The 27,818-nt window shown below is 54.6% G+C and overlaps 3 protein-coding genes across 3 annotated transcripts; 2 read left to right on the top strand and 1 right to left on the bottom strand.

Annotated features, from left to right (window-relative positions):
* The first annotated feature begins 2,830 nt into the window (after nt 1-2,830).
* On the top strand, nt 2,831-6,632 carry TAC3 (tachykinin precursor 3). The gene is made up of 5 exons (XM_058673761.1): nt 2,831-3,092; nt 3,569-3,678; nt 5,745-5,853; nt 6,057-6,089; nt 6,544-6,632. The coding sequence occupies exons 2-5, from the start codon at nt 3,574-3,576 to the stop codon at nt 6,630-6,632; spliced, it is 336 nt and encodes a 111-aa protein (XP_058529744.1). The 5' UTR covers nt 2,831-3,092; nt 3,569-3,573.
* Nucleotides 6,633-13,106: 6,474 nt separating this feature from the next.
* ZBTB39 (zinc finger and BTB domain containing 39) lies at nt 13,107-16,814 on the top strand. The gene is made up of 2 exons (XM_058673734.1): nt 13,107-13,253; nt 14,641-16,814. The coding sequence occupies exon 2, from the start codon at nt 14,685-14,687 to the stop codon at nt 16,812-16,814; it is 2,130 nt and encodes a 709-aa protein (XP_058529717.1). The 5' UTR covers nt 13,107-13,253; nt 14,641-14,684.
* Nucleotides 16,815-22,650: 5,836 nt separating this feature from the next.
* Nucleotides 22,651-24,520, bottom strand: GPR182 (G protein-coupled receptor 182). The gene is made up of 2 exons (XM_004583218.2): nt 24,333-24,520; nt 22,651-24,080 (listed from the first exon to the last, which is right to left on the bottom strand). The coding sequence occupies exon 2, from the start codon at nt 24,062-24,064 to the stop codon at nt 22,772-22,774; it is 1,293 nt and encodes a 430-aa protein (XP_004583275.2). The 5' UTR covers nt 24,065-24,080; nt 24,333-24,520; the 3' UTR covers nt 22,651-22,771.
* Nucleotides 24,521-27,818: the final 3,298 nt, after the last annotated feature.

The raw sequence follows: 27,818 nt of genomic DNA, 5'->3' as shown, positions 1-27,818 counted from the left end.
ACCTCTGCTTCCCTCTCTTGATGGGTGGAGTAGGCCAGGAGGAGGGTGCCGGCTGGGTCCAACTGGAAGGATGCCCACCCAGGCTTCTCAAAGGACTGAGCCAGCCATGGCATTTGCATGGAAACAGCCTCCCATTCTGGTTCCTCCTGTCGCCAAGTGCTGGCCAGTGGCCGCCCGGCCTCCGACAGTCCTGTAATTAGCTGGGTAATGAGCAGCTTTTAATGAGGCTCCATTAGTTTCTCCCACAATAAACAGACCTTGAGACTCAGCTGCTGCCTTCACTCGGGGGTGAACATGGGGCCCTGTGTTGGTACAGTGATTTCTGGCAGGGTGGCCAAGTCCTGAGCAGGGAGGGTACTCCACCAACTCTAGTGTGTGGAGGAGGAATGTTTGATCTAGATGTAAAAGTATGTCTGTGTTTCCCTTTGGGTTACTATAAACATTTTATTGAGTACCTACTGCATGCCAGCTTATGTAGGGCATGAGATACACCAGTGCATGATGGACACAACCAAATCCTTACCCTAGTGGTCTCTGAGCAGTCACTGTAGTTGGGACAGGTGTGCGGGAGAGGGACAGTAAATAAAGCAAACCAACATATTGGATATGGTGAGTGCCAGAAGAAAAAAGAAACAGGAGGGGTGTATATGAAATAATTTAAAAAGTTATTTGAAAGGCAGAGTGACATATAGAGGGAGAGATGGCAGAGAGAGAGAGAGAGAGAGAGAGAGAGAGAGAAAGCATTTGTTAGTTTGTTCCCAAATGATCATAACAGCCGGGGTTGATTCAGGTCACAGCCAGAAGCCAGGGATTTTTTTTTAAGATTTATTTATTTTTATTGGAAAGTCAGACATATATAGAAAGAGAGAAATATCTTCCATCTGATGAGTCACTCCCCAAGTGACCACAATGGCCGGTGCTGTGCTGATCCAAAGTCAGGAGCCAGAATCTCTTCTGGGTCTTTCACACAGGTGCAGGGTCCCAAGGCTTTGGGCCGTCCTCGACTGCTTTCGCAGGCCACAAGCAGGGAGCTGGATGGGAAGTGGGGCCTGCGGGGATTAGAATCGGTGCCCATATGGGATCCCAGATGCTAGGCCATGGTGCTGGGCCACAGAAGCCAGAAACTTTTTAGGTCTCCCATTGTGTGGCAGGTATCCCAAGTACTTGGGTCATCGTCCCAGGCACATTAGTAGGGGGATAGATTGGAAGTGGAGCAGCCAAGACTGGAATTGGTGCATTGATACAACATGCCCATGTCACAAGTGGCAGCTTAACTCTCTGTACTACAACGTGGACCCATAATTTTGAAGTTATTTTAAAGATTTATTAATTTGAAAGGCAATGATGTTGAGAGGGAGAAATTGTTCATCTACTGTGTCTTCATTCCCCAAATAGTCAAATGGCTGTGGACTGCTAAATCCAGGACTCTGGAATGCCATTTGGATTTCCCATGTGGGTGGCAGGCGCCTAGGCATTTTGGTTATCTTCCATTGCTCTCCCAGGCACATTATCAGGGAGCTGAATTGGAAGTGGAGCAGCTAGGACTTGAACCAGTGCATATATGGGATGCCAGTGTCGCAGATGGCAGCTTAAACTACTATGCCACAATGCCAACTCTGGCATAATTTTTTTTATTTTTAAAAAGATTTATTTTGTTTTTATTGGAAAGTCAGATATACAGAGAGGAGGAGAGACAGGAAGATTTCTCATCCGCTGATTCACTCCCCAAGCGGCCATAATAGTCAGAGCTGAGCCAATCCAAAGCCAGGAGCCAGGAGACTTATCTAGGTCTCCCATGTGGGTGTAGGGTCCCAAGGCCTTGGGCAATCTTAGACTGCTTTCCCAGGCCACAAGCAGGGAGCTGGATGGGAAGTGGGTCTGCTGGGATTAGAACTGGTGCCCATATGGGATCCTGGCACATGCAAGGCGAGGATTTTAGCTGCTAGGGTACCATACCGGGCCCATCTGGAATAATTTTAGATGCAGTGGTTGGGGAAGGCCTTGATGAGCATCAGCAATCTATCCCAGGAGAGGGTCCCGAATCTCCAAGCCTCTAGGAGGGAACCCTGGCCTTGTGGATCTTTTCTCCCTGGTCATTTGCCTCCTGTGTGTGCAGGAGTAGGCGACCAAACTTCCTGGGTTCCAGGCTCCTCATTGGAAATCCAAGAATGTTGGCAGCTTATAGAGCTGCGGTGATGGAAATGAGCAGATCCCTCCGAGCTGAAGTGCCTTGCAGCTCCCATGGTGTGTCTCCTTGCCTCTGAGTCCAGCTATGATGCTGACCCTGCCTCAGCCCCTTCCCTGGGCAGGTAGACAGATAAGCCCTTCACATCAGACTTAGAAATCAGTGCTGGTGGGTGCTGGGGCAGGGCGGGGAGAGGGCAGGACAGCCCCGACTTCATGTTCTGTTTCCCTTCCCTTCGATGATAGCAGGAGGAATGGAAGACAGACAGGCCCTGGCACTGGTGGGGTGGGGGTTGGTGGCTGGACAGATCCTGGAGGTTGCTGGGTCTGGCAGCAGGGAAAGCTCTAGAAGGTATACATGAGCACTGGGGATCAATAAGGGGCACATCCCAGCTTGCTAGTCTGCTAGTCCAGCTGAAAGATTTGAAGAACTAGAGAGAGCTAGGAGCTGAACAAGGAGGGAGAGTAGGCCTGGGGTCCACACTGCTGAGCTGCGACCAGCCCCAGACGACGATCCCTGAAACCCAGCTCAGGCACGGCTGGGAAGTGGACTGCTGAATAACTTCAGCTCACTGCTCTGTGTATGTGTGTGTGTATGTGTGTGTCTGCTGTCTGCAGCCTGCTTCTTCCCCCCTCCATCCCCACCCCTATTTCATCCAGCCACCCTGGGATTGGTGACTCTCAGCCCCTCCCCTTGGCTCCCCCAGACCCTCCCAGAGCCTTTATCAGGGAGCTGGCACTGAGTTTCAGCCACCTTCCAAGGTCCCCTCCATTCGGCGTCTTTTCACAGCAGCAGCAGTAGCAGCGGCAGTAGCAGTGTGCACTGAGGAGGCTGGTGATACTCCCAGCTGGTTCCCTGCTCCTGCTGGACAGTCTATCAGGGTCCCAGGTTTGGAGTGGCTTTACAGGTAGGCACAAATAGGAGAAGGTTGCATGTCCGGGGAGGCCAGGGAAGGGAGGGGACGGTCATCTCAGTGTGGGGACAGTGAGCAGCAAGTGCCTGGAGGTGAAGAGCTTGGGAGAGCTTGGAGCCCAGTGGATGCAGAGGGTGGACTTTCCATACCAGGAAGTTGCTGCCTGACCCCTCTTGCCTGGGGGATTCACCCAGGACTGAAGGAGCGCATCCAGGATAACCCCTCAAGCTAACATCAGACTGATGTGTGAGTGGCCAGTAGATCTCTCCAAGCTTGGCATATAACACCCTGGGAAGCCAGTGGCCCCGACTAGGGGTCTTCCTGCTCTCTCCAGCTCAGGGATTGGGTGTGAGAGCTGGGGGCCGTGGGAGCAGGTTCCAGCAAGGCAGCTGCTCCCCACTGTCTCCTGCCTTTAACCTCCTGTTCAGTCTCCCTCCTCTGCGGCATGTCCTGTCTCTCTGTCCCCACAGACACCATGAGACATTCCCTGCTGTTAGCATTCATCCTGGCTCTCAGCCTGGCTGGCTGCTGTGGGGCTGCCTGTGAGGAGCAGATGTTGACCCGCCGGGGCAGCAGCAAGGTAAGGAAGGCGCTCCCTGGTAGAATCCTTGGGAACACCATCCCTGGGCCCCTGGTGCGGGGCCTGTTGGGACAACCACAGTGGGGAGGTGGGAGGATGTTGTGTGGGTTCTGCAGTAGTGGCCATCCAGATCTCTGGGGTCTGTGAGCCTTTTGGCTCTTCCTGCTGTCTCAGAGGATCTTCTGAGACCGTAGGCATGTCTGTGTGACTTTGCGCCTTTGTATAGGAGGAAAGGAGCCCTGCCTGCTGGGTTGGCTGGTGACTGGTGGCTGGGTGGGACCTGGCCCAGTGTGTGTGGACATCTGTGTGCTGCTCTATCCATAGCGTGTGTGTATTCCTTTCAAAGTGCAGATACATTCCTGCTTCTGCTCATGTGCTTCCCATGTCTAAGATCCCAACCCCTGCCCCTCCTGACTCCTCTCCCTTGTCCAGCTCTAGCCTCTGCTTGGTCAGGGCAGGAAAACAAAGAAACAAACAAAAAACCCAAAGCCAAAAGCCAGGCTGCGCCCAGCTATCCCAAGTTCTCCTAAGAAAAAGAGTAGGATGTGCCAGGATCGGGGGCCAGGGAGGGCAGGGTGTGTGCAGGGAGGAAGTCTTTTCAGGGGTTTGAAATGACAGCAATTACCTCGGCGCAAATGCTTTCAGGATGATTGCAGGTGGGACTCAGTACAAAGTCAGTGTGCGCAGCCCAACAGACTGTGCAACTGGGATCCGTTTAGCATCTCATTACAGGTGGTGGGCGGGGCTTTGGAACAATCTGGGGAATATGGGGTGAGGGGCTGCCCTGGCAGCTAAGAGAGGCAGTGTGTGTGTGTGGGGGGGGAGCATGCACACCAGGGCAGTTTGGCAGGTGGCAACAGTTGTGCCAAATCCCCAATACCAGAACCATCCCCAAAGCATGCAGAGTGCCAGGGCTGGGCTGCTGGCCTGTGTCAGGAGCCATACAGGTGTCTCTGAGACGTACCTGTTATGGGACTTCGGGCAACAGGATGTCTCCTCTGTTCTTCCTGGATTTTCCTCTTGTCTCATCTCCCTTGTGAGTGTCTGTGTGGAGAGGACAGGAAATTGGGGGCAAGAAGATGGTAGGACACATGTGTGGCCAGGCAACCGGGGGCATCATGGGTCAGTGCCACTGTCTGTGTGCACAGCAGGGTGCCGAAATGCCTAGGTCCTGAAGTGGCAGGCTCTGGTGGGCTTCCAGGTGAGAAGCCCCACATCATGGTCATTGCAGCTGCAGTTAACCGGATGTGCTTGCGGTTGTGCCCAAGTTGCTAAGAAACACGTCCCCTTGCAGAAGACAAGAAAGAACCCCTGAGGGAGGCAGGGGTGCCACCCTGAGTTTGCTTCTGAGATTCTAGATCCAGGGTGGAAAGAGAGAGGAGAGAGAGAAACAGATGTAGAAAGCTGTGGAGAAGACAGATGGAGTGAAGCCACCCCAGGATAGCACAGAGTGGGGCTGTCTCTGGCGTGCAGGTGTGCCCTGGTCACCCAGGGCCCAGTCCTGTCTGTGCCTCAGCCAAGGAGCGCAGAACAGAGCACACCTGCTCTGTCTGATTGGTTGCTCCTGGGAAGCAGGATGGGGTGGTTTGATGGCTCCCACACTGAGTGGAACAACCACATCCTTGAGCAAACTGGCTCCTTGATGTGCCAGGGAGGAAAGACCCTGGGACCCTTTTCAGTGAGGTGGGCAGTGGGTAGGAGCTTGGCAGGGACCGCAAGGGACAGTGCCTGCATGCTTGGGTGAGTGGGTGGGGTAGGTAGCCAGGATGTCCAGTGTCTTCCCTGCCAGGACTTCTCAAACCTGGGCAGAGGTGGGGCGGGGGAAGGCTGTATACAGCATAGATGCCCATGGCGGCAGCAGGTGTATGGCAGAAAGCAGGGTCTGTGCGTGTAGCCCACTGGTCCCATGGCTATCCCTGAGCATGTGCTTCCTGGCCACTGTACAATGGAGCAGACCCTGAAGGAAGAAGGCTGGCGGGGCTCAGCAAAGGGGAGTGGGGAGTAGCTGGGAGCTGGGTGGTGGCCTCCCCCTCTCAAGTCCCCCTTTTCATTCTCTGCCCTGGAAGGATGCAGATCTGCAGTCATGGCCTCCATCTTCTGTGCTGCGGAGACTTCACTCTGGCCGTTCATTCTCTCTGGAGGAACTGCTCCGCGTGCTGGGCAAGGCTAGCATGGGTAGGAAGCGGCCCCCACCCCGGGTGTAGGAGATGGGGCCAGGAGGGAAGCGAGGGTGGGGACGGCATCCTGAAAATCAGACAGGCCTGGGAAGACCCTCCCCTCACTTTTAATGATGCTGTGAGGTTGTGACCTGACCCCCTTGTAAGCCTTGCCGCTTTCATCGTCACTCCCCATTCTCATACTTGCTCTCCACTTTACAGATCCCAAGGCAGTGGCTTCATCTCCCCAGAAACGTGAGTAGCCCCTTCTCTGCCTGTGTCTGCTGATTACTTTCCCAGAGTGTCCTGGGCACAGGGGTCATTTTGGCCAGCCCCACACCAACTGGCACAGACGATATGCCAGCTACAGCCTCAGTCATTGGGAGAGGCCACAGGGAGGCAGGGGAAAACAGGTGTGAGTAGGGGACAGTGGAGGGCAAACTCTTCCATCCCTGCTTGGTCACTGGAAACCTACAGTCTGGGAGGCTCCTGGTGGTAGCAAAGCCAGGTACTTGTCTGGGGGTGGGGACAGAGAATTCTGGAAAGACAGGCAGGAGACAAGAGTGGGTGGAGGGAGTGGGCTTAGAGGATCCACCTGCTAGCAGTGGGTTGGCAGGCTGTGGCGAGAGAAACATGGGTCTGGGAGCGGCATCCCCCTCTTGTCCCTATCATCCGATAGATAACACAGGCCCCCCTTTTTTTTTTGCAGGAGACATGCATGACTTCTTTGTGGGACTCATGGGCAAGAGGAACATGCAGCCAGGTAGCGGGCTGTGGAGGTCCAAAGGAAGGGTTTGAGCACTGGTGGGGACACAGCCGAGTGGAGGAGGGCGGCGGAGTTCCATGGCCCCTTCTTCCTGCAGTCAGACCCTCCTTGGACACAGAGCAGGGAAGCCATTTAGGAGAGAGTCCCAGTGTGACCGAGAGGGAGGGAGGGATGGGGGGGGGGTCCTGCTTCCTTCTCTTCCTCCACTCCCTTCCCCGGCCCATGTCTTCTACTGAGACTCCCCTATTAGCTATAGGGTCAAGGTTAAGGTCACGTTCAGAAAACCCTCTCCTAGCTGAATTTTTTGCTTTGCCACAGACACTTCTGTTGATATGAATGAAGAGAAGGTGTCCAGCTTTGAAACCCTCAAGTATCTCCCCAGTGAAGAATGAGGTGAGGAGTGTGTGTGTGTGCATTTGCATATACGGCATGCACAAATGTATTGGGAGGGTGCATGTATGTATGTACATGTGTTCACACATGAATCTGTATGCATGTGTGTACATGTGTGTGTGTTGAGGGAAGGCTGCCACCTCCGTCTTTCCTCTGACATTCACAGACATTCACACACACAGACTCGTCCTCGAGTGCACATTGTTGGTTACAGAGATACACGTGGAGGCCTGTTGTGTAGCCATGAGGCCTATCCCTTTTGTCACCTTCCTCAAGTAACTGTCCAGCAGAGAAGAGGAGTGAGCAGTGCTGGGCAGAGTGGAGGATGAGCAGTGGAGAGGGACTTCTCCCATGGTTCCTCTCGGATGGGCAACATCTGTTGATCTAGCTGGGGGTGCCCTGTGAGCTGTGTTGATGATGGAGAGATTGTTCTCACACCAGTGCAGGTGCCACCTGCAGTGCGCAAGTGCGGCATTTGCCTTCTCAGCGGTCTGCACCTTCAGAACTCCAGGCTGCCAGGTCCAGGGCAAGGGGGGAAGAAATGCAAGCAACTCTGACATCTAACAGGGGGTGGGGGTAGCTGGAGGGTGTGCACACCCCCATCAATCTGCACAGGGTCCTGGAGAGAGCCATGACCTGAACTACATCCCTAGGCCTGCCATTCTCTAGCTTTGTCCCCTGGGCCAAATTCTACAACCCTTGTGTGCCTCAGTTCCCTTGTGTGAAAAGTGAGTGTTTCCGGCACCTGTTGGGGCAGTAAAGGGGTACATGCCCAGATCAACATCCTTCCGGGTGGGAGTGAAGGTGTCGCAGTGTCCTGCTCCCCCTGCACCCACACAGCTTCCTCTCCTGCTTCCAGCAGCTCTGGTCTGCCTGCTGGGAGCCACGTGACACTTCCCTCTCCACCCCCAAGTGGGCTGACAGGTCCCTCCCTTGCATGCCAGTGTGTGACAGTCCCCCGGGAAGCGTCTAGTCAAAACACAGAGCCTCCCTCCTTGACACCCTCTTCCCACACACACCACTGATGCTGCTCTAACCAGCTTCCTTAGGAAATGGACTGGGGGTGGGGAACCGCCCAGAACACCTTGGGGAGCCTTGGGGAGCTTTGGGGAGCAGTGACTCCTGCCTCTCTTCCTGAGTCCCTGCCTCTCACTCTTGGACCTCTGGGTGGCTGGACCTAGACCTCTGAATGACACTGCCTAGGCATGGTGACTCCTTGGGACTGGGGGTGGGGGGTGTCTGGACCCCCATTTAGTGTTGGACGACAGGGTACTGAGAGCTATAATAACTGTAACTCGCTGATTACCCGGAGCTGGCTGTATCATCTTGCTCTCATTAGACGGCCGGATAATTACTAGGGCAGCTATATCTGGATAGCATCCTCTCCTCTAGCCGTATGCACCAACCATAAAGATAATTACAGTGCAATTTTGCCATAGTATTTTATACAAATGGCATAAAGAAAAAAAATGCATTATGGAAATTGACTTCTAAGGCTTGTTGGAGAATCCAGACTTTTTCAGAGGGTCCAGGTGCATAATGGCTGGCTTCAGCTGGGACATTCTCCATCTGTTAGATGCCTGGCAGAATAGGACAATAGCAGGTAGCATAGGACAGTGGTTGCAGGTCAGAGAGGCTGCCTTGGAGAGATTAGAAGAGACAGGCTAACAGCATGTCCTCTTGCTTCATTCATGTGAAACTACTGCATGGGGGATGTTCCCTGGGTCTCTCCAAAATCTCTGAGAGGCTCCTTGAAGAGGGAGGCTGAGTGATGCTGAGGCAATGTGGGCCTGGGGGTGGGGGGGGTGAGACTTTGGGTGGGGCTGTGTGTATGTCTGGCTCATGGGGCACTGCTCAACGCATCTCCCTGCAAGGGACCCCCGCAGACACCACACACACACACACACACACACACACACACACACACACAGGTTTTTAGAGTAGCAGTGGTGGGGGCTGTGCACTTTCTGCTAGGAAAGCTGAGGCTTCCAGGTCTAGGGCTGGAGGGAAAACAGGATGTTTAGTAGCATTTTTGCGGCTGTCAAATGTGATGTAGGTTTTCAGGTTTTTTTTTTTTTTTTTTTTTTTTTTTTTTATATTTCTTGTCTTCAGCACTCTCCTTGCGGACTCCTGGGCTGCTTCATGAAGACCCCAGCTCCCCGCCCAGGGCTCCCAGGTGCATGTTTTCCTCTTCCCTTTCTCAGCCTTGAGCTAGCCTTGTGCGTTTACTGCTTCCTGACTCTGGGATGAAGTCTATATTGTCAAAATGCCTCCCCAGTCCCAGTGAGGTTTTGCCTGTCGGGGCTGGGGTTTCTCCAGAGTCTTGTGTTGAAAATACTATGTCTCTATCTCTCTTTCTTCCTCAACAATAAAGGACTTACCTAAAGGAGGGATGTGATGTGTTTACTTGATGGGGTTTTCCTTGCCTTGTCTCATCCATCTACATCATAAACACACACCTACATACATGCATATGTGGTTTCAAAACCCCATGCACAAGTGCACTTTGCAGAAAATATGTAGTATGAATAATAGCATAGAATTCATCGTTTTTTTGCACCCAACTGAGCTTATCATTCACTTCCACTTCTCATGAACTTTTTGATGTTTCCTCATGTATGTCTGCACATGAGCACCACATCTCACTGAAATGAGAGTGTATTTGTTTTGTGCACATACCCATTTCCCCAGCAGTGCCTTAATGCTGTTCACAGCTGGTCTCAGATTAAAGACAAAGAAAGAAAGAAATGAATATGGGCCAGGGTTGTGATAGAGTGGGTCAAGGTGCCTGTGATGCTGGTATCCCACATGGGCACCAGCTACTGTCCCAGCATCCCCACATCTTATCCAGCTCCCTGCTCCTGGCCTGAGAAAGTGGGTGTGGTTCAAGTGCTTGGGCCCCTGTTCCCCACGTGGGAGCCGGGAGGAAGCTCCAGGTTCCTGCCTTCATCCTGGCCCAGCCCTAGCTGTTGCAGTCATCCAGGGAGTAAACCAGTGGATGAAAGATAGCTTTCTCCTTATCTCTTTCAAATAAATCAATCTTAAAAGAAAAACAAATGAATTTGGAAGATGACTCCTAGCAAATACAGGCTTTAAAGACAGTCCAGATGTTTGGCATGGCTTGCCTGTATTTCTAGCTCCTGAATCGGTGCCTAAACAAGCCAGAAGTGAAGTCCCCACTGGAGGGGTGGGGGACACCTCCACAGCGCTGTGCTGCTTGTTCCCATCTATTTGTTGAGCGTGGGTTCTGGGATGGGAGGTGACCCACAGGCACTGGAGTCCAGCAGCGCTGTCCCTGATCTAGCTGTCAAGGAGGGGCATTCAGGAAGTTATTGTAGAGACCAAGTCAGGCGACAGCTGCCGCCTTCAGAGGCCTGTTACTACAGTGGGGGAACACTTCAGATGTCTTTGTTGTGAGCCTATTACACCGGATCCTACAGTACTGGCCTTGGAGTGGTGTGTGTGGATGGTGTCTTGGCACATCAGATTATTAATCTGATTAATAATCTTCTTATTAATAATTTTAAAATAAGTATTAATAAGCAGATTAATAATCTGATGTGCCATTTGTCAACAGCCCACTGAATCCAAGGTGGTGTGTGTGTGTGGGAGAGTGTCTGTCCCCTCGCAGAGCCTGGGGAGTCCTCAGGTCCCCCGGCTCAGTCTGGTGTAGTGACCTCCATCTTATCCTTGAATTGCAAAGACAAAGTTTATACTCTCCCCAGTCAGTGCAAGGGCAGGAGACAAGGCAGCCACGTCCTGCAAGTTCTTTCAGTCTAGCCACAGCTCTACCATCCCAGAACCCAGAACCTTATGGAGAGTCCACTTTGGATCGCTAGCTGCATGGTGGAGGCAAGGAGAGGATGGGGGAGCTCCTCTTGGCAGCTCCCATGCCAACTGCAGAGGCAGATGTCAAAGAATGCCCTAGCCTGAATCACAGAGTCCTTCTTTAGCGACTCAGCGCTTTGCCTTAGCAAAATAACATCTCTGGAGCGGTCACCTAGGCGGTCTGCCCGCGGCAGGGAGGTGGGGGTTCCTTGGGGTCAGGCAAGCCAGCTCCTGGGGTTGGTTCTATACCACATGGGTGGGCGTTAGGCACCCAGAGGAGCAGACCATTACCTTGGACAGTAGGAGCAGGCATGAGGGAAGTATGCCCTCTGGTGGGGTCTGCAGGAACTGCAGGCCTGCAGATTCCAGGAGAGAGGAAGATGCTTCAGTTGGATCCTGATTTTGTACTGGGAGGACAGCTGAAGAAATTCCACCCTCTTCCACCTGCCGCAAAGAGATTGATGCCTAAGGACACCTGGCTGACATGCCCACGGCTCTGTCTCTGGCCCTTTCTTCTCCATTTAGCTCCCTGGACTGTGTATTGTGACTGTATGGTGATTTGCTGTATGGTGACTTACTCTTGTTTGTTCTTTAAGATTTATTTTTATTTGAAAGGCATATTTTTACAAAGAGAGAAGGAGAGACAGCGAGAGAAGGTCTTTCATCTGCTGGTTCAACTCTCCAAATGGCCACAACAGTTGATCTGAAGCTGGGAGCCAGGAGCTTCTTCCTGGTCTCCCACCTCGGTGGCAGGGACCCAAGGACTTTCTTAGGCCACGAGCAGAGGGCTGGATCAGAAATGGAGTAGCTGCGACAAGAGTCAGCACCCGTATGGGATGTCAGTGTTGAAGGGTGTAGCTTTATTTACTGTACCACAATGCTGCCCTAGTCATTTACTTTTAAAAAGTTTATTAATTTGAAAGGCAGAGTCTCTCCTTTCTCTCTCTCTCTCTCTCTTTCTCTCTCTCTCTCTCTCTCTTTCTCTCTCTCTCTCTCTCTCACACACACACACCCCCAAACATACAATAGAGATCTTCCATCTGCTGTTAGTACTTGCCAAATGACTAATGGCCAGGGGCTGGGCCAGGCTGAAGCCAAGAGCCCAGAACGCCATTCAGGTCTTCTATGTGGGTGCAGGGCCCAATACTTGGGCCATCTTTTGCCATTTTGTTAAGCACATTAGCAGGGAGCTGCATGGGAAAGGGAGCAGCAAGGACTCAAGCCAGCACTCTAATGTGGAATGCTGGCATTGCAAGCAGTGGCATAATCCTCTGCGCCACTGCGCCAACCCCAGTAATTTATTTTTAAAACAATTGTGTCTCAACAGTGTCTATACACTTTTGAGTGGTTTGTTGGTGCGAGTCTTGGGGCTCCATTCTGCAGAGATGGCTAAGGCAGCTGGTCAGGCAGAGTGAACTGACCAAGCCCCGTTTCAGATCACACACCTGTGGTCTCTAGAAGCCACACTGGAGGCCCCTGGCCTGCGGCCTGTGCGATGTCCACTTTGGGAGGGCTGTGTCCCAACTGCCCAATGGGAAGACTAGCCTGCCTTTAACAGAGTGAACATTTTCACAGGGACATTCCTTGCTCTCACACTACACAAGCTGGCGGTGTGGCCATTACCTTGTCTCCTAGCCAACAGGACACCTGCCTGCTTCCAATGTAACTGACCACCGGCAAGGGAGGTGTCACAGTGAGGACACACAGTCTCCCAAGGTCACCAGGAGACCTGACATGCTGCTGAGAGGCCACGCTGGCTGCCATCAGTGGACAGCATCCCATGTGTCCCTCCTTCCCATTTATCCACCCAAGAATTCTTCCAACCAACTGTGTGCCTATCCAGGAAGCACTGGGCGGGGCTGTGGCTCTGGTCAGGCAGTGCAAGGGGTTGGAAGGGAGTAGGGTTTAAATGAAGGGTTCGGGGATGTAGGAGGAGGAAGAGGGGAATTTAAGGCTGTAGCATTGGATATCAATTCTTGCGCAGCAGGCTTGGAGTGCTGAGCTTGCAGGAAACAGGGCAGCCTGGGGCCGAGACAGAGAGTTTCACTGTCCGGGCACCGGACCGCCACGCTGCAGAGGTCCACAAGACTCACTCGCCAAAGCCTGGCCTGGATGGAATCAGGGTGTGCTTTGGCAGGGGGCCCCCAGCCGGACCTCGCGCCCGCCCCGCCATCGGGGGGCGCTGCCTCCTCCGGGGCGGCGGGGGGCGCTGCGGGGCCGTGCGGCGGCGGGGGGCGCTGCCTCCTCCGGGACGGCGGGGGGCGCTGCGGGCCGCGCGGCGGGGGCGGCCCGGGCCGGCGCGGCAAGCGGCGCGGCGGATGGAGAGTCTGGCCGCGGCCAGCGGCGCCGCCTCCTCGTCGGGCCGGGCACAGCGGGCCGGGGCCTTTGTGTGAGGCGGCGGCGGCGATGGTGCTCGGGGCCCGCGGAGCCGGGTAAGCGCGGCCTGGCCGAGGGCTGTCCTGGCCAGGGCCCGACCCCGGCCCGGCCTTTGCTTTGCTCTCTCGCTAGACTCGCTCCAGCCGCTTCCCCGCGGCCGGACTCGCCTCCTGCCCGCCGGCGCGCGGACCCTGGCCTGGCCCGGCCGACCCCCCACCGCTGGCTCCCTGGGGGCCCTCGTCGGGATCCGGTGCCCCCGGCCCGTTCTCACCCCCGTACCCAGGGTCACCCGGAGGATCCCGCGCTGTCTCGGGGTGTGGGTGTGTGTGGGGGGAGGGACCGAGGCGCTTGGGGCGCCCATTGCTCCCCGAGATGGAGCGCCCCAGGCCAATCCAGCACCAATTGCTCTTAAACAGAGGGCTACCATAGCCGGCTTGTTGGGTACTCCCTTGGAAGTTCCGAAGCTCCCCCTCCCGCCAGCACTCGCCGGTGTCCCCCAGACTGGTCGTAGGCCATTGAGTGTGGGCCATCAGGCCCTGGAGCTGCCAGGCCAGTACCCAAAGACACTCTGGAGCTTCCTGGGCTCCCAGAAAAAGTTGGAAGTTGTTGGTGAAGTGGGGGAGAGATGGAGACGAAAGGGGGTGGGCCGGGCAGCGGGAGGGGGGGACATGGCGGGTGGGCAGCAGGGGGCAGGAATGCGCTTGGTCTTTCTTCCTCAGGCAGCCCGGCATCCCAGGGGGGAGAGAGTGGTGTGCGACCAGCAGTCCAGAGCCTTACCTGCAAAGTTAGAAGTCTCTTCTAGCAAGGCAGGTGCATCTGTGGGTACAGGGCCAGTGTGCAAAACCCTCAAAGAGGCAGCAAAAAGGAGTACCATGTATCTGAGTCACAGGCAGTGCAGACAGGCCACTGAGCCTTCCCCTGGCTTTCCTACTCTGTCTTGGTGGAAATGACCAAGGCTGGAGGGTCTGAAGTGGGGGATTGGAATTTGGGCTTGAAATTGGTTTTGGATGTGGTGGCAATGATGGAAAAGGCCAAGATGGAACAGGCTTATCTTTGGTTTGCTAGGGGCTCTGTGTGTGTGTGTGTGTGTGTATTGGGGGGGGGCACTTGGCATTGCCAGGGGGAGAGGTGCTTGCCCAGATAGGCAAGCCTGTTTTAGGGGAGGAGAACAGTTTGAGCCAGGCACCCTGGGAAGCAGGTGTAGGGTGGCATTGGAGGGAATGCTTCCGCCTTGGTGCCAGGGTGTAAGCTTTTGCCCAGCTTCTGTCCCCCAAGTCTTGGGGACCAAGCTGCCCTCTGGCATGGTGGCTGTGTGTCTGGGTGTATGCAGTAGAAGTCTCGGGCTGGCCCGTCCCTTGTCCCTGGCAGGAGGGAACAGCTCTGGGGCCCGGAAGCGTACAGTAGGGTGGCATTTCATTCATGGTTGTCTGCTGCCACCCACAGATCAAGCGTGCTGAGAAGGAGGCACTGCCGTGGGAGCTGCTAAGATGGGCATGAGGATCAAACTGCAAAGCACCAACCACCCCAACAACCTGCTGAAGGAACTCAACAAGTGCCGGCTCTCGGAGACCATGTGTGATGTGACCATCGTGGTGGGGAGCCGTTCCTTCCCGGCCCACAAGGCCGTGCTGGCCTGCGCGGCTGGCTACTTCCAGAACCTCTTCCTGAATACCGGACTTGACGCCGCCCGGACCTACGTGGTGGACTTCATCACCCCCGCCAACTTTGAGAAGATTCTGAGCTTTGTCTACACCTCGGAGCTCTTCACAGACCTCATCAACGTGGGGGTCATCTATGAGGTGGCTGAGCGCCTGGGGATGGAGGACCTCCTCCAGGCCTGCCACTCCACTTTCCCTGACCTGGAGAGCTCCACCATGGCCAAGCCCCTGGCCGGCAGCACCGACAGCCACTCAGCTGCGCCAGGCTGTCCCTCCACTGAGCCCGCCCATCCCCTGGGGGACCTCCGCAGTGGCAGCACGGAGCACTTCGGCCCTGATAGGAACTATGTGCTGGCCAGTGATGCAGGTGGCAGCTACAAAGAGGAGGAACGGAGCGTAACTGGTGATGCCAGCCACGGCCTGCCCCTGTCGCAGCCACCCAAGACAGAAGAGCATGACACGCCTGCCCCTTGCCCATCCATTCCCAGCCTGGCGAACCAGCCAGTGCTGGGCACTGTGAGCACGGGCATCCAGACCAGCACAAGCTCCTGCCAGCCCTACAAAGCTCAGAGCAACGGGGACTTTGGCAAGAACAGCTTCTTCCCTTCTGACCACGGGTTAGACGTCACCACGGGAACCAATTCTTGCCTGAGCAGCAGTGACCACTCCCGAGACCCAGGTTTTGGGCAGCTGGACGAGCTGCAGCTGGAGGATCTGGGCGATGAGGAGCTACAGTTTGAAGATCCCGCTGAGGAGATGGGGACGGCGGAGGAAGTGATTGAGCTGAGCGACGACAGTGAAGATGAGCTGACGTTTGGAGAGAGCGACAACCGGGAGAGTAAGGCCATGCCCTGCCAGGTGTGCAAGAAAGTTCTGGAACCCAACATCCAGCTGATCCGCCAGCATGCCCGGGACCACGTGGACCTGCTGACAGGCAACTGTAAGGTTTGCGAGACCCACTTCCAGGACCGGAACTCCCGGGTGACCCATGTCTTGTCCCACATCGGGATCTTCCTCTTCTCCTGCGACATGTGTGAGACCAAGTTCTTTACCCAATGGCAGCTGACCCTCCACCGGCGGGACGGGATCTTTGAGAATAACATCATCGTCCATCCCAGCGACCCCCTACCTGGCAAGCTGGGGCTGTTTGCAGGGACGGCCTGCCCGGAGTTGAAGTGCGCTGCCTGTGGGAAAGCATTGGCCAAAGATTTCCACGTGGTCCGGGGCCACATCCTCGACCACGTGAACTTGAAGGGCCAGGCCTGTAGTGTCTGTGACCAGCGCCACCTCAACCTCTGCAGCCTCATGTGGCACACGCTCTCCCATCTCGGCATTTCTGTCTTCTCCTGCTCCGTCTGTGCCAACAGCTTTGTAGACTGGCACTTGCTGGAGAAGCACATGGCTGTGCACCAAAGCCTGGATGACGTCCTCTTCCGCTGCCACCTGTGCAGCCAGAGCTTCAAGTCGGAGGCTGCCTACCGCTACCACGTGAGCCAGCACAAATGTAACAGTGGCCTTGATGCCCGGCCCGGGGGGGGGCTGCAGCTGCCCTGTCTCCCGAAGCGGAAGCTGCCAGCTGAGGAGTTTCTGAGCGAGGAGCTAGCTCTGCAGGGCCAGCCCGGGAACAGCAAGTACAGCTGCAAAGTGTGCGGCAAGCGGTTTGCCCACACGAGCGAGTTCAACTACCACCGGCGGATCCACACGGGTGAGAAGCCGTACCAGTGCAAGGTGTGCCACAAGTTCTTCCGCGGCCGCTCGACCATCAAGTGCCACCTCAAGACGCACTCGGGGGCCCTCATGTACCGCTGCACGGTCTGCGGCCACTACAGCTCCACCCTCAACCTCATGAGCAAGCACGTGGGCGTGCACAAGGGCAGCCTGCCGCCCGACTTCACCATCGAGCAGACCTTCATGTACATAATCCATTCGAAGGAGGCTGAGAAGAGCCCAGACAGCTGACAGCCTGATGCAACATGGGGGACACACGAGGGGCAGCCAAGGCCTCTGGTTTCCCAATGGCTGGTGATCCCTCCCTAGCCCAAGTTACAGTTTTGCCTTGTGAGGAATTCTGTTTTTTGTTGTGTTGAAAGAAGGAAGAAAGAGCACACGGGCTGTTTCAGAAGCTAAGGCCCTATCACATCCTCCCTCCACACCCGCTCCTGCTCCCCAAGGGCTGTGTGTCTCCTGCCCCCCAAGGGCTGTGTTTGATTCTTTGGAGGCCAGGTTTGGGATCTAGGCGAGTGTCTTGTGTCAGCTGGTCCCCCTCCCCAGCCTCTTCTGGTTTTAGTTTACAGATAGGTTTTTATGCTGCTAAGAATCCAGCTGACAGCCTCACCTGAGAGAGGAGGGAAAGAGGTTTGCTTTCACTGCAGGTGTTCTGCCAGACCTCTGGCTGGGCTGGCCAGCTGTGAGAAGGAGTTGGTGATGTGATCCTGAAAGAGAGGACTGGTCAGCTGGCCGCCTCCCCACAGGTGGCTGTGCCCGTCCCCCACAGGGAGAAGGTGTCAGGGTGGAGGTGCTTGCTGGCCCCACCACCTGGCTCTGCTGCCTGGACACTGAGCACCCCCTGCTAGGTGGAGCCTGGCTAGAGACAGGAAGCTTTGCCGTGAGTTTTTGCTAGCCGAAAGGGTTGTCCTGCAGTGCCACCTGGAGGGACAGGAAAGGAGGTCTCTCTTTTCTTCTTGTTTCCAAAGAGACATGATTTTTGCTGAGTGACGGCCCAGAACGCCTGGGTCCCCTCTGTGGGGCAGAGAGGACAAGAAACCATTTTGCTGGACCGCATGTCATGCTGGCCACCTCCGTTGACCTTGCTGTCCCGGTGGGGAGGTGGGGATGCCTCCGACCACTGCAGCCTTGCCTTAATTTATGTTCGTTCCCCCACCCAAAGGTGTTGGGCCAGCAGCAGAGATGAGAAGAACCCACAAGGCGGTGGGGTGTCAGACTATGCGCCCTTCAGGACGGAGGGGCCCTGAGTAACTGGCGGTGTGTAGCAGGGTGTGTGTGCTGTTTGTTTCTGTTGTCATGGGGGCAACCTGTTTATTTTGCCTCTCTCCTGTAGCCTGCTGGAATTTAGCTTGCTCTATCCGTCCTTGCATCACCTCCAGGAGGCGCTGTTGGACAGCAGTCGCTTGGGGCCCTCCCAAGGTATCCAGGTCCTGGGGCCTGTGGCTCCGTTCTTGGCTCCATTCTTGGCTCCATTCTTGGTTGGCTTTTGCTCGGGTCTTGTCCAAAGAAGGCTGGAGGGAGGGGAACCCGGATCTTGCATACCCACAAGTTGGCACCTCAGTAGCTCATACTACCTCACCCTGCTCAGGAGTGCTCTGGGAGCCCCTGGCCACGGTCTGACAGGCCCTTGAGGGACGCAGTGGTACCCTGGGCTGTCTCACAAGCACGTGGTTTTGAGGAACCCACAGAGCTTTTTGGACGTTACTACTTATTTATTTTGGGTTTTTTGCTTTTTTTTTTTTTAATATATACGTATGATCCAGCGTCTCTATTGCATGAGAGACTTCAGGCAGTTGAGTTTTCTCTCAGCAAGTAGCCATATTGTAGGGGACAGTCCTGGCCAGAGAGGTGAGGATTATAACCAGGGGAGAATGTGTTGAGGCTGTGAAACATCCTTTTTTTTCAGCCCCAGAACCCTTTAGGGTATGCCCCATACCCCCCCTTGGAATGGGTGGTAAGTTCTCGAGAGCTGGGGCTAGTTCAATTCCCAGACCTTTCATGCCTCAAGGGGTGGGTGGAGATGGCGCCGAGGGGGCTGAGGTGCCACACAGGGCTGTGTGGCAGCTACGCCTCTTCTCCCAGCACTTGAAGCCTCCTGTCCTCGTCACCCTGGAGCTGTGCTGGCGAACTGCAGCTTTGTGCCTGCTGCAGCACTTGGCTCTGCTGGTGTGGCCATCCAGGGGCCAGCCAAAGGCCCACTCTTGGCCATCAGAGCCCAAATTGTTTCCTGTGCCCTGGCCTAGCAGCATGGAGACTTCTCAAACATTTAGGAAGAAATGAGTGACAGGCCACACTCAAGTAGGTATCTGCCTAGCCTCGGGAACAGGGGTGATCAGCAGGGACAGATGTGAGAGGTACTTGGTTGCCCCAGCTAAGTAGCTGGGTGGGGTGAAGCCATGCTGGAGGGACCCTTCTCCTTAATAGGCATCAGGGATGCCAGGAGGTCTGTATACATCATGTGAAACTGTGAACTTTTTCCTTTCTGCCAGCGAACCAAAAAGCAGATCCTTGAAACATTAAACTAAAACCACAAACCTGCTCCCTTGTCCCCCAACACCCCTATACCCCACTAGCCGGTAGGTGCAGTTGGACATGGCACAGGCAGAATCAGTAGCTCCAGGGCCCTGGTTACACCTGGATATACCTGTTTGCCACCTGTGCCCCTGGCTCACCCTTTTCTGAACTGTCTTACTTGAAACACTGTGGGGGCACAGGGCCCTCTGGGATGGCCAGGGTCAGGGGGTGGGGAGGAGGTGTGCAGTTTGTTTTGCAGTTTTAATTTTCTATCCGGTATTTGTTACTTTGTGGTCCCCTCTCTTTTGGAGCTGCTGCCACATGGCCCCAGAGCCCTGCCTGGCCCCTCTCCCTTCCTCCCCTCAGGACCAGGGCTGCCCTCTGTGGAGCTCTCCTGTCCATAATTTCTGGGAATCTGAAGGTGGCATTTGGCAGCGTGTAAACTGAACAGGGGCTGCTGAGGGGACTGTGTTGCTTAAGCGGAGGGTGAGCCACTACTGTGTCATTCTGGGATCAGCCAGAAGAGGGGTCTGTTGCTGGCTCACTGCTGGTCCTGATCTTGTTTTGAGGACTCCACAGAGTTTTCCATGGTTCATGGCTACTTGGGAAGTAAGAAGGTGGGCTGGGGGTTGGGTCCAGGGGACCCTTAAGGACCAGGAAATGGGTGAAAGTTCTGTCTGACTTTGGCCCATTGTGATCTGTCCATCTGTCAGCACCTCTTTGTCTCCAGGACAGGTTGTTTGGCTTGAATACCTTTTTCCCCAGTCAGGATTTTTTTTTTTTTTTGCTACTGATGAATTTGCCTCTCCTGGTCTACTGTTCCCTATTGCCCAGACCCCAGACTACTACACTTCAGAAGTTAATTTAATTCCCATTAGTGATGGACACTGACTGGGTTGGCCCGGGGAAGTGGGGGCAATGCTGGGAGATCCCACACGTCCTGTTCCCTCGAGCCTGCCCCAGTTGGGTCAGGAAGCAGGTGCAGAACATTGGTTCCTGTGGGATTATACATCATGAACTTCACAGAATGAAATTGAAATTGTCCTGCTTTTAATTTTCCTTTAACACCTTCTCCCCGCCCCATGTGTCCACTGCGCAGCGGTACTCACTGAAGTCTCTTAGGAAGCAGAGAAGAGTCGTCAGCGTCTGACTCCTTCCATTAAATTAATAAGTACTGACCTCCTAATATTTAAGTGTTTACTATCTATTACTGTAAAGTTTTGTATATTTTGTAAACCTTTTTTCCCCCAAATAGTAGATGTCTAAAATCGTTGTACATCTGATTCTTTTATATTCCATTGTTCAGCACAAAGTGTGGTTTTATTTAGAATAAAAAAAAAAAATCGGAAACGGGAGTTCTTTCCCTGTGTGCTGTGAACGTGCTCAGAATGTGTGGCCTCGCCACCACCCTCCTGGCAGCAGGTGTGTGCCCAGCAGGTGCCGGCCACCTTCCAGGTCACACGCCAACCTGGCCTGTGACTGGAATTCCCCAAGTTCATGTGTTGACCTGTTTGTAGCAGAAAATCTGGTCATAGGCACCACCTCTTCCAGGGCACATCCTCTGTCAGCCCTTGGTGGGCACTGGGACCCTGCTGAGGTGTGGCAGGACCTCATTTCCTGTGACACGTTGGGACCAGGCCAAGAGGCAGTTGGGATGCGAGAGCAGAGGAAGATTGGAGCGGACAGGAAGTATTTCATGAGGTTGACTCAGGTGTGTTGCCTTGGAGGAAGCAGGCTCAAGGCTGTGGGAGGCTCATGGTCCACCGGTCCCATGGTGCAGGGCTGGGCCAGGCTCCCACGCGGGCTTGGTAAATGCTGGCCAAGCAGAACAGCCCCACGGCAGTAAACCCTGCTGGTGTCTGCTCTGCCCTGACTCTGGGGGTGCAAAGGCCCTGAGGGTAGAGTCCTACTGCCAGGGTGATGATAATGGGACTTAGGGAAGTGGCCTCTGAGGTGACCTGGATGTGACAGGTCAGTGGAGTTAGGATCCGGGCATCAGATCTTGGCGTTTTGTTTTGTACGGATAGGGCTCACATCTGTTGGAGGAGCCTGGGACCAGGAACTCAATCCAAGTCTTCCCCCTTGGGTGGCAGGGACCCAGCCGCTTGAGCCATCAAGCTGCCTCTCCATTGGCAGGAAGCTGGCACGAGGAGCGGCAGCTGGGGATGAGTCCTCCCGCCCCTGCATTCTGACTCTGGAATGTGAGCTCTTCAAGTACTAGACTGAACACCTGCTGCTTGCCTTGGATTTTAAGTGGGCATGGGGAAGAAAGTTCTCACTGCAACCTTGGCATTGTAAGGTTAAGCCCTACTGCAAGCCTGAGCCACAACCCAGACTTATTCCCAAAGCCTTCAGCTCTGCCCTGCTGGTAGCCTCATGCCTGACACATGAGAGTGTGCATCAGTGGAACACATGTTGGATGTATCCTGTGGGTCCAAGTTGAGGTTTGTAGAGGCAGGGAAGTGAATTGTAACTGCAGACACTGTGCTGGAGCCGGATGGAGGAGACCATGACAAGACTGGGGATCATTCACAGTCCCATCCCTCTCCACAAGCTGGAGGAGGATGTGGAAGTGGGAACAGAGACAAGCCATCTTGGGCTTCCACCCCAGACTTCTTCATGGACACAGTCTACTCTCTCAAACTGATGACGGAGCCTTTTCCCAGAGAGCTACGTGTCAGCAACAAAGGCTGCTTATCTCTAACATGAGTGTTTATGAACCCAAGTTGCTGGACAGGAAAGCAATGAGAAGATGTGGCCGGGGAGAACTGATTGATGACACACTGTTGGTGTCAGTGCCCTGCCCTGCAACAGAGCTGGGAAGTGTCCACTGTGGCCTCCCCCATCCTGTGCAGAGGACAGAGGCTGAGGGGTAGGGCACCCGTCCCAAGGTCTGCCCTGGGCCAGGCTGGGGATGAAGGAGATGGTGGGTCCCCTGAGATCTGGAGGGGTAAGGGTGGGGTGACAGGTGATGCTGAGAGCTTGGGGTCTCTCCCTAGAAGTCTCGGGGTGCCTTAGATCCACAGTTTTGAGGAACACTAGTTGTAGCCCAGAGCATGTGCCTTGGGGGAGGGGAGACATGGGTCAGGAAACAAGAAGCCCCTGTTTCCTGGCTTGGGAGGGGGACAGGGGTGGAGACACCATCCTGCTGACCCAGCCGTAGGGTGCCTGTCTCTGGCCCTGGCCTCATCCCCCCACTTATCACAGCCAGAGGAATGTCCTGCCCAGGCCTCCTGGGTCCTTGGCCTCTGGCCTCTTGTCCCCGCCACCCAAACCCTGGGCTGGAAGTGGAGTGAGTGCACAAACACGGTGGGGGGATGCTTTGCCAGGTTCCTGCTGACCTCCTTCTTTCCGGCCCCCGGGGAGATGATGAAATATGGGTGTCCTGTTTCTCCCTCTAAGTAGCCCACCCCAGCTAGAAACACATGGGGCCCTTCAGACATCAGAGACAGCAGCCTCTATGCTTTATTTCCCCTCCCCCACCCTGCCCCCCTGCATGGGATACAAGGCTTGGGACAAACTGCACAACACCAAGGACCTGTTTTCTGTCCCCACCCCACTCCTCTCCCTCACCCCACCTCACTGTTTTGAGGTCCACACAACATGCAGCTGCGTGTGTAAATGGCTCTCTGCCGCATGCCAGCAATCTCTCATCTGCTGCTTCGGGCAGCCTGTCCTCACGAGGAGCCCCGGAGTCCACCTCCGCTGGATGCAGGAGGCTGAGGAGCAGAGATGGGTGAGGTGCTTGGAGGCAAACAGGACAGCCTGCAGCTAGGGCCTGGGTGGGGCCCAGGGCCCACTGCTGAGGATGGGCTGGCGCCCTCCTTAGTGATGACGATGGAGTGCTGGGTGGAAGAGGAGGAGGAGGCGGCCCCTGTACCTCCCCGTCGGGCCTGGTCCTTGGGAAGGTAATGGACCACGGCACTCAGCAGCCGGTCCCGGAAGCTGGGGCTGAGAAAGTTGTAAAGAATGGGGTTGGCAATGCAATGCAGCATGGAGAAGCAGTCGATGATGTCATAGAAGAAGTACAGCAGGTGGGCCAGGTAGCAGTGTAGAGAAATGTGGGTCCCATACAGGGTGAGCAACAACAGGGTCACGTGGTAGGGCAGCCAGCAGATGGCAAAGACGGCTATGTAGGCACAGAGTAGGAGGCTGTGGCGTCGGCCCTCAGACTGGCCAGAGCGCCGCTGGAGCCTGCAGGCCGTCAGCACATTGAAGATGGCGATGAGAGGGAAGGGCAGCACAAAGCCCAGGACGGTAGTGGAGAGGCTGATCAGCAAGCCCCAGGGGCTATAGGTTTCAAAAGGTGCCAGAAAGAGGCACATGGGCTCGATTCCCTCCATCAGCTGGATGTGGACTACCTCGGGGAGTGGCATGATGGCCGAGAGGACCCAGACGCCCGCACACACAGCCCGCCGCGCCCGGTGCTGATGGCGCTGCCAGGAGGCTGAGGTGCCCATGAGGGTGATGTAGCGGTCCACACTCAGGCATACCAGGAAGAAGATGCTGCTGTACATGTTGGCCAGGTAGAAATAGTGTGTAAAGCGGCAGGAGAAGCTTCCCCAGAGCCAGGTGTAGTCCAGGGTGACCTCCAGCATCCACACGGGCAGGGACAGCACCATGCCCAGGTCGGCCACGGCCATGTTGAGCACGTACAGGTTGAGCAGCCCAACACGGCCCGCACGCCGCCAGTTGACGCAGATCACCAGCAGGTTCTCCACCAACCCCACCACGAAAATGGCCAGATAGAGGATAAAGAGCACCACTCGCTTGGTGTCCTCACTGAGCTCCAGGTGGCACTCGGACAGGGTGGCATTGAGGAAGTCAAGTAGTTCCGTCCAGTTGTGGATGTCTCCGAACTCGCTGCCGGCAGGTGCCACAGATGCAGACTCTGTGGCTGCCGCTGTTGCCGCCACCACCACTGTCACCGGCTCTGAGGGGCTGGGCCCCAAGCTGGCTTTGGCTGTCATTAGGACAGGCAAACACCTGTTGAGGAGAAGGGAGGGTAGAGGAGGAAAGGTGACCTGGGTCCTCAAGGGAAAAGGCCACAGGAGACTGGGACCTAAGGGATAAGCAAGGGGAGGGCAGGGTTTACATTCAAACTGAATAAATAATATGTGATGCACCTGCTGGCTTTGCCCCCAGAGCAGGGACTTAGTTAGGGAGCTTCAGGACTGCTTGTGTCTGACAAGATTTATTCTAGCGCCAACAGAACCCCCTCAAGCCCCTGATGCTCACCTTGTCCAGGGTGGCACGCACCTGAATGTCTCTGGGGTGCTCCCGTCCGGCTTGGGCTGTGGAGAAGCTGCTAGGAGGCTGCGTGAGCTGTGGCTGTGGGCCTGGCTTTGCCGCCAGCTGCAGGGCCGTCCTCCATCCGGGAAGTAGCTGTCACTGGCTCAGGCCGTGGAGCAGAGGGATGGGGTTTTCCTGTTCTGCCCCAATCCAGTTAGAGGGGACGTCCCAGCAAAGCCTCGGGTCTTATCTCCTCGTCAAAGTGGGATGACCTGACCCTTGCGCCTAGTGGAAGCGGGGAGCCGTGGAGGCCGAGCAGTCCACCCAGCACCAGCCTGTGCTAACGTCGGTCACATAACAAGCGCACAGTTTCTTTTTCGCAGCCCGGAATACCACTCCAGTTCCCACCAGGACTGAGTTATTGGGGGCTAGAAGAAATACAAAAATCCAGCAAGACTCTGGTCTGTTCCCTGCTACTCCCCCAACCCCTCAGCACTCCCTTTTTCTCTCCCGCCCCTCACAGGCTGTCCAGCTCCCACCTGCTCGGTGCCCAAGACAACCTCTTCTCCGGGTCTGTACACTTGCCCTGGGGAAGGGTGTGGTATGGGATGGGGCAGGAGACAGGACCTCCCTCTCCTGTCTCAGGGCTTGGGTCACTGTGGGCAGTGCTTCTTGCTTGGCAGAACTCTTTCCCCAAGGTCCATGGTCGATGTTCTGGGCTCCTTGAGTGTCCCCCTGCCCTGTAGGGGAGAAGGGAGGGGCTTGTTCATCCTCACTGAGTCCTGACTCACACCTGCCACACTGTAGCATGCAGTGTGCACTGCACCACCTTGTATGCAGTGGAGGTGAAAGTCTCATGATGTGAAATTAACCGGTTTAAAGTACATGATGCTGGGGGTTGGCACTGTGGTGTAGTAGGCTAAGCCTCCACCTGTGGTGCCAGCATCACATATGGCCACTGGTTCAAGTTCCAGCTGCTCCACTTCAGATCCAGCTCCCTGCTAACGCTCCTGGGAAAGCAGTGGAGGTTGACCCAAGTTCTTGGCCCTCTGCACCCATATGGAAGACCCAGCAGAAGTTCCTGGTTCCTGGCTTTAGGTTGGCCCAACTCCAGCCACTGTAGTCATTTGGGAAGTGAACCAGTGAATGGAAGATCTCTGTCTCTCCTTTCTTCTGTAACTCTACCTTTCAAATAAAGATAATAATAATAATAATAATAATACTCAATGCTGGGGCAGTTAGAACATGCATGGTTATGTTTAGCCACTGCCCTGTCAGGCTCCCACACACTGTTCCTACCGTTCAAGGAAAGGTTCTTATCCCCTTCGCAGACACTCCCAGTCCTCTCCAGTCCTCAGTCCCTGCCAACTGTCCCTCTGTCCTCTGTCCCCATGGACGGTCCAATCTGGAAGTTCTATATCAATGGACTGCTAGGATAGGCTTCTGGCGCAGTGGTCAAGATGCTGTTTGGGCCCCTTCCTTCATGACAAAGTGCCTGGATTGGAACCCGGGCTTCCAACTTCAGCTTCCTGCTGATGTGCCTGGGAGGCAGCAGGTGCTGGCTCGCGTGGTAGGGCCCCCATTATCCATGTGGGAGGCTCCACTGGATTAGCTGATTGCTGGCTTTAACCTAGCCAGGTCAGTTGTTGCGGAAAGTGAATCAGTGGCTGGAAGATCTCTGTTTTCCTCTGCCACTCTGTTTTTCAAGTAAAAAAGATTTAAAAAAATTAAACGGGCTCACAATATGGGACCACCTGTGGCTGTTTTCTTCATTTAGCATAACGCTTTTCAGTTTTATCCACATCACATCTACACTTCAACTTCATTTGTGAAAATACTCCACTATGTAAAACAGGGGACTTAAAAAAGCTTGTGGAAAAATGGAATTAAAAGGTAAGTTTGTTTTGCACAAATAGGCAGTTTTTTTTAAACCCATAATATGTATCTTCTAGGAACTTAAAGTTTTCAATTATTTGATAGTGGGTGTGTGTATGAGAGAGAGAGCGCTCTCCTACCTGCCGGTTCACTTCTAGAATGCCTACAACAATGGGGGCTGGACCACTTCAAGCCAGGAGCTCCATCTAGGTCTCCAATATTGGTGGTAGGACTCAAGCACTTGGGCCATCATCTGCATTAACAGGATAATGGAAGCAGGGTTGGAGGCAGAGTAGCCTGGACTCAAGCTGGCACTCCATTGTGGGACGTGGGCATCCCAAGAGGTGACTCAACTTGATATGTCAGAATGGCTGCTCCTCTGTGACTTTTAAAGATTTATCTGAATGGCAGAGTGACAGAGAAGGAGAGGCAGAGAGAGATAGGATGACAGGAGGAAAGCATGTGAGAGAAATATCACTCTCCATAGTCATATTGGCTGAGGCCGGGCTAGGCTACACCCATGAGCTTGGGACTTCTTCCTGAAACCAGGACCCTGGAATTCCATCCTGATCTCCCACATGACTGCCAGGGTCCCAGGTAATTGATCATCTTCTGCTGCTTTTCCAGCCATGTTATCAGAAAGCTGGATCAGAAGCAGAGCAGCTGGGACTTCAATAGGCAATTTGAAATGAGACGTCAGTTTTGCAAGCAGTGGCCACAACACTGGCCCATTTGTGAACTTTTAGGAGACCCATCTTATCTACCACATCTTGTTGATCAGATTAAGGAGATGATGTTTGATTTTGAAGTTTGTTAGTTCCCTTTTCACTGTAGTAAAATATATATAACATTTGCCATTTTTATCTGCTTTTAGGTGCAGAGTTCAGTGTGCCAAATGCATTTCTATTTGTCATGTAACCCTCACCACCATCCATCTTCATGGAAGGGGATTTTTAAGTTTTACTTTTAAAAAACTGTTAAATTTGAATTAATAAGATAGAGGGAGGGGGCAGAGAGAGAGAGAGCGGGAGGTTGGACCAGTTCAAAACCAGAAGCCAGGAAATCATCCTGGTTGCCCTCAAGGCCACTGGAACCATCACCTGCTGCCTCTGAGAGTATGAGTCAGCAGGAAGCGGGACTCAGAAGTGAAGCTGGGACTTCAAGCCAGGCACTCCTGTAGGGCACGTGGTGTCCCAAGCCACAACCTAACTGTTGTGCCAGCCACTCGCTCCAACCAAACCCTCCCTTCAGCTCTCAGACCACGCCTAGATGCAGAAATCTGTCATGAATTACAACAAGCTGAAACACGGTTGGTTTGATTTCCCAGTTAGATTTCTCAGTCTCTGGGGTTTCGGTTTCCATTCCAAGGCTATCTTTCTTCATGTAGGGACTTCTGGGAAATTCTGCTTCTCTCTGTACGCCCTGGCACCTCACTGATAAGGCACCCTGCAAGGGGAACCCTGGCTCCAGGGGGACACCAATGGCTATTTCTGAGCCTTTCAAGGTGGCATTTTAGTGGCTCCTGTCTCTGAATCTTCCCTCTTACATGGAGGTATCGCCTGCAGCCTCCAGTCCACCTGTTTCAGTGCCCACCCGTGCCCACTGCCCTGTGTGTAT

The sequence above is a fragment of the Ochotona princeps genome, chromosome 15, assembly GCF_030435755.1.
Source record: "Ochotona princeps isolate mOchPri1 chromosome 15, mOchPri1.hap1, whole genome shotgun sequence".
Taxonomy (NCBI): domain Eukaryota; kingdom Metazoa; phylum Chordata; class Mammalia; order Lagomorpha; family Ochotonidae; genus Ochotona; species Ochotona princeps.
This window is presented reverse-complemented; position numbering and strand designations above follow the sequence as displayed.

What these genes read in the sequence shown, in the direction of transcription:
- TAC3 (XM_058673761.1), top strand. Translation starts at nt 3,574, where the DNA reads ATGAGACATTCCCTGCTGTTAGCATTCATCCTGGCTCTCAGCCTGGCT. An exon ending in GCTGGGCAAGGCTAGCATGG is followed by an intron (nt 5,854 to 6,056) that starts GTAGGAAGCGGC and finishes TCCACTTTACAG; the next exon opens with ATCCCAAGGCAGTGGCTTCA. An exon ending in GGCTTCATCTCCCCAGAAAC is followed by an intron (nt 6,090 to 6,543) that starts GTGAGTAGCCCC and finishes TTTTTTTTGCAG; the next exon opens with GAGACATGCATGACTTCTTT.
- ZBTB39 (XM_058673734.1), top strand. Translation starts at nt 14,685, where the DNA reads ATGGGCATGAGGATCAAACTGCAAAGCACCAACCACCCCAACAACCTG.
- GPR182 (XM_004583218.2), bottom strand. Translation starts at nt 24,064, where the DNA reads ATGACAGCCAAAGCCAGCTTGGGGCCCAGCCCCTCAGAGCCGGTGACA.